The sequence below is a fragment of the Helobdella robusta genome, assembly GCF_000326865.2.
Source record: "Helobdella robusta unplaced genomic scaffold HELROscaffold_86, whole genome shotgun sequence".
NCBI lineage: Eukaryota > Metazoa > Annelida > Clitellata > Rhynchobdellida > Glossiphoniidae > Helobdella > Helobdella robusta.
In genome coordinates, this window is record NW_008705495.1 from 389,550 (window position 1) to 397,294 (window position 7,745).

Genomic DNA, 7,745 nt, shown 5'->3' on the forward strand with positions numbered 1-7,745 from the left:
CCAAACATTTACCGGCTCTCCAGGGAGTAAGAGTACAACCGTCTGGTCGCTTGCCATCTTGCACTGAGTTTGTCTGAAAAGATGGTTCTTTAGCTTTCTTCGAAATTCAGTAATTGGCAACCCACGATTTCGCAAGTCAACCGGCAAACTGTTCCAAATCTTCGGTCCCATAACAGCGAAATCTCTGCAACCAACAGCAAGCTGAGTTTGTCGAATTGTTAACAAATCTAAATCGTTTGACCGTAACTTCTGACACTGTAGCGGTGCATTTCTTGGAACAATTCGATCCATTAAATATTTCGGCGCTAATCCATTAATGCGTTTATACACCAATAGAGCAATTTTGAAGACAATTCTTTGTTGAACGGGCAACCAATGAAGATTGAAGAGAATAGGAGTAACATGATCAAAATATGAACCACCAGTTAACAACTTGGCAGCCCGATTTTGAATTAGTTGTAACTGTGCAACATACTTTTTGGGTAAACCGTAGAATAAACTGTTGCAATAATCGATCCTCGAGTGAATGAACGAGTGAAGTAAACATTGCAATGTATGCATATTTAGAGATCCTTTGATGAGTCTCAATTTTCTCAATTGGTAAGTACATTCTTTCATGTATGTATGTATGTATGTATGTATGTATGTATGTATGTATGTATGTATGCATGTATGTATGTATGTATGTATGTGTGTGTGTATGTATGTATGTATGTTTTTATGTATTGTATAAGTGTGTGTTTGTGTGTGTATATGTTTTCGTGTGTGTGTGTGTGTGTGTGTGTGCAATCAACAAATGTAACATAAGTGTGAGTGTAAGAATTGTATATCAACTAAGTGGTGTTGTGTGTCGTCTGCTACTAAAACAATTGGCGTCAAGTCGAAATATCTCTTTGTTGGTTTGTTAGTTTGTTTGTATGTTTGTTTGTATGAATGCTTGTATGTTTAGAAGTTTGTATGTATGTTTGTTTTCGTTCAAATGTTTGATGGTTTTGGCGGATGCGAATGATGGTTTTTGGATGATTTTTGTATGTTTATGCTTGTCGTGCCTTTTTGTGTTTGTAGGTTTGTCTGTGTTTGTAGGTTTGTCTGTGTTTGTAGATTTAACTGTGTTTGTAGGTTTGTCTGTGTTTGTAGGTTTGTCAGTGTTTGTAGGTTTGTCTCTGTTTGTAGGTTTGCTGTATCTTTTTGAGTTTGCATGTCAATTTTGCTTGTGTGCAAGATTGTTTAAAAAAAATGTGTTGATATGTTTGAAAGTGTTTAAATAGTTGCATCTGTTTGATACGTAAATGTTTGCTTGTGTGTGTGTGTATGTGTGTGTGGGTGTGTGTTTGTGTGGGTGTGTGCGTTACGTGATTGCTTTTTTTGGTTTATAAAGATATTTATAAATATAAGTTTGTGAGATTCAGGATTAGCTATCAATGTATGTTTGTTTTGTATAGTTTTGTTTGTGTATAATAATTCACATGCATATATGTATCTATTATGAAAAAGAAATGTTTACACAGAGCAATTTAAAAGTTAAGATATACCACAGCGTCAACTACTTTTTACAAAATCAGATAAAATTTAAGTCTAAGTATTCAAAAATGCCACAAAAACAATTAGAATGAAAATAAATGAATTTTCAAATTTTCCATGCGTGTTGTGTATCTATGTATCGATGGAACTCTAACATGTTACATGACCATACAAGAATAACGTGTGGTTGGAAGGGAGAATTTGGAATAGGTTATTTGGTTCTGGATTTCGATTTTAAGGTCATTGGGTTCTGGATTTCGATTTTAAGTTTATTGGGTTCTGGATTTCGATTTTAAGGTAATTGGGTTCTGGATTTCGATTTTAAGGTTATTGGGTTCTGGATTTTGATCTTATTTGATCTCCGTGTGTTTGTATTTAGAAAAACACTTGAAACAATCTAGGTATTTCCTTCATTTTATTATTTTTTATTAAATTTTTTATATAATTTTTCTATTTGATCTTTCCGTTATAAAGATTTGACGTGATAATTGAAAATAATCTATTTTTAAATGATCAGACAAGGTAGTTTTCAAGATTTGATCGTGCCTCTGTAGCAAGAAGGTAATCTTCCTGATTCTGTGTTGCTAAACTCCGTTTCGTTTCATACCATATGGGTGTGTATATACGCTATGTATGTTATTTTAGCAAGTTGTATTCTAACCGTATATAGTTAAATGTTGTTTGTATGTTGTTTGCGTGTTGTTTGCATGTTGTTTAAATTTGTATCGTGTTCACAATCATATTTCGACTTGTGAAGGTTGTTATGAAATGTAAAAGACGACTCTTTCATCTCGAGGATACAGAACACTGACTTGTACGTAACTTTGTATATTCTTACATCCGTTTGCATGTACAATGTTTGTATGTATGTGTATTTGTTTGTGTGTGTGTATTGATGTATGTATGTGTATGTAGGGTTAGGTTTGTAGCAAAATGAATTACATAAACACCAACTACTACTATAACCATAATAATAATAATGTAAACTCTTTTATTATTCAGAGAAAACCAGTAAAATCAAAAATAGTCAAAATAAAATATGTCAATAAAATGTTAAAATTAAATATTGTATAACGTAAGATAATTATAAGATAAATAAATAAATAATAATAATAATAAATCAAAAATGGTTTAGGTAAAGAAAAACAAAAAAAAATTATAAAAGCGTATTCTACGTAGCTCGTCATTCAGTGAAAGAAACACGAAATGAGTACAACGAGAACAGATTAGTTTTACATTGATTCATTCCGTCAAATTTCTATCACAATAAACAGCGTATGATGAGGATATCGCAGATATTATTATTATTATTATATAATAATAATAATAATAATAATAATAATAATAATAATAATAATAATAACTCAATAATAATAACTCAATAATAGTAATAATATTATTATTATATTATTATTATTATTATTACAACATGTAATTTGTAATGTTTATAATACGTTTGGATGGATGGATGGATGGATGGATGGATGGATGGATGGATGGATCGATGGATGGATGGATCGATGGATGGATGGATGGATGGATGGGTGAACAGTCGGACACATCTTATCTAGAGAGGCATGTCGGTGCGTATGATAGTGTCAGGTCAGAATTTACGTAAGAGATAACATGGGTTTTTGCTGCGGTTGTGGGCTGGATCGTCCAGAATCTTTTATAGGGGGGGGGGGGGCAGGGTATGGCTATGGAGGGGGATAGACTTTTGAATTTTTTCGCCATGAGTAACGGCTAGGAAAATTTCGGAATGTCATCTGTTTTTTATTTTATAACTTCTGTGCCCAGACAATCGTCTTCTATTCAAATTGAAACAAACAGCAAAGAAAATATGATTAGAAAATATCAAGGTTACAGATCCTTGGTTGTTTGTAGATATTTTTTGATAGAGTGGAATGTTCATAAATTTTTTTTTATTTCTGTAAGACTTTGTGAAAAAAAATAACTTAACTGAGTTTCTACACGAAGTTTCCGAAATTCTACTCATCTGAAACAAATATTTTTATGTATTACATACTACATCTATCAAATTTTATGTTAGAAATTGAACTATACTATATAATAACCTTTAAGCCGGAAGCATTTGCGCTAGTGCGTAATCCCCCGCCATCAACACTCCTCTTCTACTCGTGGTTAACTTATAACCTTTTCAAGTATAAATTTAAAATATAGAAGAGGCGTGATGTTACACATAGTTGGGGCCGTTTTTGCTTCTAAGATTGTAATGTAAAGAATACGATCTGGCTGAAACTAACTAGTTTAAAATACCATATCAATACCACAGTCACATTTAACATTTTAAACTTTTAAGCATATGTATTAGATTGTTCGTTATCGAAACTTTTTAATGAGCATTTTTACGTCGGTTAACGCCACGAAATACGAAAGCAAATTTGAGAAAGTTCGAATGAAACGTAAATAAAAATGACGTCATGGTTTCCGAATGAATTATTCTCTCAAAGAATCTTTCAAATTCATAATTTTAATATAATTAGTTTTAATAGTAATTTTAAAACTTATTTAAATATTTTACTGGTAACCTGATATTGTTATATCCAGTGGTTGTACTATATTGTTATATCCAGTGGTTCTTTGTCGTCCTGCTTTAACTTCAGTCAGTGTATTTTCTATTGTTTACAAAAAGATAAACAAGCAATATGGCGGCTCCCTCGATATCAGTGAGTTTAGCGTGTTTGAGGCACTCAAAGAAAGCGAAACGAGTTGAAAGTGATAACCGGAAGTTTGTCATTCCTGGGGACATTATTACGAAACAGTTGGAAGAAAAATATATCATGTTAGTTTGTCAAAATCTCTGTTTTTAAACTGTTTCTTATTTTATCGTTCACATGTGTGTTTATTAGTTGTGTTTGTTGTTTAGTGTTTAATACTCTTTCTTGGTTTTAGCAGTTTGTTTATTTTTTAGTAGTTAGTTTAGTAATTAGTTCCGCATTATTTGAGTGTTCAAATTCAACGTTATAAAATCATCCAAAATAAGTTGTTGAAATAGTTTTAAAATAAGTTCAAAACAATTTTTAATGTCCTCCCTCATGACTTAGCACTTAGTTCTGGCTAGTTCACTTCAATTTTTATTTCAATTCAATTTGTTTTTTCTATTTCAATTAGCAACTTCATTCTTCTTTTTCTAACTTAATTTTGATATTTATTTCTAATTAATTAATTAATTAAATTTATATTCGAACATTTGGTTTGGCATATTTATTATTAATATTATTAGATGATATGTCATTGGTTCTTATTCTTATTAATTTATTAATTCTTAAATTAGTAAAATTAATACTTGATGATAATATAGTTATTTATTGTGTATACATTTTAATAACCTAATTCCAAACCAACTATCTAACTAAATTTAGTAAACTTTTAGAAAAATAATAATTTACTTCTCTACATCCTAACAATTTTTTAAAACTATGAACTTCTTTACTTTACTACCACTCACTCCAACTAAAATAAACAGAAGCCACGGTACATACCTGGACGAGAGGGCCGATGAAAATTATTTGAGGTCATCGGTGGCTGGGGTCGTCGAGTACGTCAGCAAACTTGTGACTGTCAACCCACTGAAAACAAGGTTAATTAATTAATTTTTTAGTTTTTTTTCTAATTTCTTTTTTGAAATTTAATAAGAATAAAAAGTTATTAAAAAATTATTAATAAAAAACCCCAGATACAATGGAGAAGTTGGCGACGTCATAATAGGCCGGGTCGTTGAGGTCAGCCAGAAAAGGTGGAAAGTCGATATCAAGGCCAAGTTAGATGCTTTTCTGCCGCTGTCATGTGTCAATCTTCCAGCTGGAGAGATTGTGAGTTGGTGAGGGGTGTGTAGTGAGTTGGGGCTTTCTCATGATGATGATGATGATGATGATGATGATGGGTTTTTATGATAATGGTGATTGTAATGATTCATATCTTCAATGTCATTATGTGCTATTCATCATCGTCATCATCTTTATTATTATAACCATAGTTATAATCATCATCATTATCATCATCACCATTATCATTATCATCATCGTTATCATCATCAAGCGCAGAAAATCTGAAGAAGATGAAAAATGGATGAGAGAATATATGAAGGAGGGTGATGTTATCACCGTAAGTAACGATGATGATGAGGACGATGATGATGATGACGACGATGATGATGGTGGTGGTATGAAGATTGTGATAATGATGATGAAGATTGTGTAGTAATAATAATAATATTGATTAGTTCATAATTATTATTATTATTATCATCACCATACTTTTATCATCATTTTCATAGGTATCTTTATCACTGATATCATTTTCAGTATCATCATCATCATCATTCATATCACCATCATCATCAGGCGGAAGTCAGATCAGTATATAGTGATGGGGTCTTATCACTCAACACAAAAAATCTTAAACACGGAAAGGTGACGATGATGAGGATGATGATGTGATGATGAGGTGATTATAATGAGGATGATGATGACGACGACGGAAACCATGGTGATGATAATGATGTGTTGATAATGGAAACGATCATAATGATGACGACAATGCTAATTATAATTTATTAATCGTAATCCTAATACATTACGACGCCAACATGATTTACAACATACCACCACTACCCTTCACAGCTGGGTCAGGGCCTCCTTCTCAGTGTCTCGCCCTCTCTCATCAAGCACCGCAAGGCCCACTTCCACACCCTCATCTGCAACGTGGGGGTCATACTCGGTAGCAATGGGTACATCTGGGTCTACCCCTTAGGGCAGGGTAAGCAAGAGGAGTCAGGAGGTCATGTCCAAAATTTTGAGGTTCATTGGGGTGTATTGTTATTAATTATTATAGATATTATTGTTGTTAATTCTTATAGAATAATAATTAAGATGATAATTAATGATAATATTTCTTGAAAATAATACTAAATGTCTACCCAGCCATTTTCAAAAGAGGATCACGAGCTAGTATCAAGGGTTAGAAACAGTATCCTGCTACTATCTGAGCATGATATCATGCTGTATGATAACACTATCATCGTGGCCTATGAAGCTTCTATGCAATATCAGGTTGGTTGGTTGGTTTTTTAGTTGGTTGGCTGGTTAGTTAATTGGGTTGGTTTGTTGATTAGTTGGTTGGTTGGCTGGCTGGCTGAATGAATGATTGATTGATTGATTGATTGATTGATTGATTGATTGATTGATTGATTGATTGATTGATTGATTGATTGATTGATTGATTGATTGATTGATTGATTGATTGATTGATTGATTGATTGATTGATTGATTGATTGATTGATTGATTGATTGATTGATTGATTGATTGACAGGTAAAAGACCTCCTAAAGCCCGATATATCGAGAGAGGTTGCTGACATTGTTCGACATCATCTCCAACAACATCATTTCATGGATGAATGAATGAATAAATGAATGAATTGGTTAATGAATTAATTGGAGAGTAAATGAATTGATTAAAAATTGAATGAATGAATGTACAAATGAATCATTATAATAAAGACTGATACGTGGATTGAAAAATTTTATTTTTCAAGCAATTTGTTTTGATAGCTTTTTTCTTATCTGTTCAAAAAATATCAAATGTGTGTGTGTGTGTGTATGTGTGTGTGTGTGTGCGTGCGTGCGTGCGTTCCTAAGATTATAACAGCATCTAACAATTTTAACACACACACACACACACACACACACGAATCTACATTTGAGAATCTAATTAGTTTCTTGATTCACCGGTTGGTGATTAATTAAAGACTTTTGCATCTTAACATCAAGAGGTTTTTCTTTTCAATTGGGAGATTCTGCCACTAACGAATTAATTGTAAATTTTTACATGAAAGACATCACATTACATTACAAATAATGTGTAGGATACGTTCATTCGCAGACACGTGTGTGTTTGTGGTTGTATGTTCAATCAATCAATCAAACAATCATCTTGTAAAGCGCTATTTCCGCCATTTTCAACCCAGCCGTCCATCCTTTCGAGGTTGGTAAATGGGTAGACGACGTAAGTTGTCGCATGCTGGCTGGCGAGATGGCTCGGTGGTTCAAATGCTCGCCGAGTCAAACATCTCAATGGCTATCATATACTCAGCGTATATGATGCGGTGCTTGCGCGTGCACATAAATACATGTGTACGTCGTGTGAAAAGGATAAACAGCCTTTGTGGCGAAGATGGCTGCTTCAAATCAATAGATGAAGAA

At 32.8% G+C, this 7,745-nt stretch overlaps 1 protein-coding gene across 1 annotated transcript; it reads left to right on the top strand.

Moving 5' to 3' along the window:
* The first annotated feature begins 4,172 nt into the window (after nucleotides 1-4,172).
* Nucleotides 4,173-7,077, top strand: HELRODRAFT_116445 (hypothetical protein). Its single transcript, XM_009032706.1, has 8 exons — nucleotides 4,173-4,324; nucleotides 5,009-5,122; nucleotides 5,219-5,354; nucleotides 5,581-5,646; nucleotides 5,886-5,954; nucleotides 6,165-6,341; nucleotides 6,465-6,593; nucleotides 6,855-7,077. The coding sequence occupies exons 1-8, from the start codon at nucleotides 4,188-4,190 to the stop codon at nucleotides 6,942-6,944; spliced, it is 918 nt and encodes a 305-aa protein (XP_009030954.1). The 5' UTR covers nucleotides 4,173-4,187; the 3' UTR covers nucleotides 6,945-7,077.
* Nucleotides 7,078-7,745: the final 668 nt, after the last annotated feature.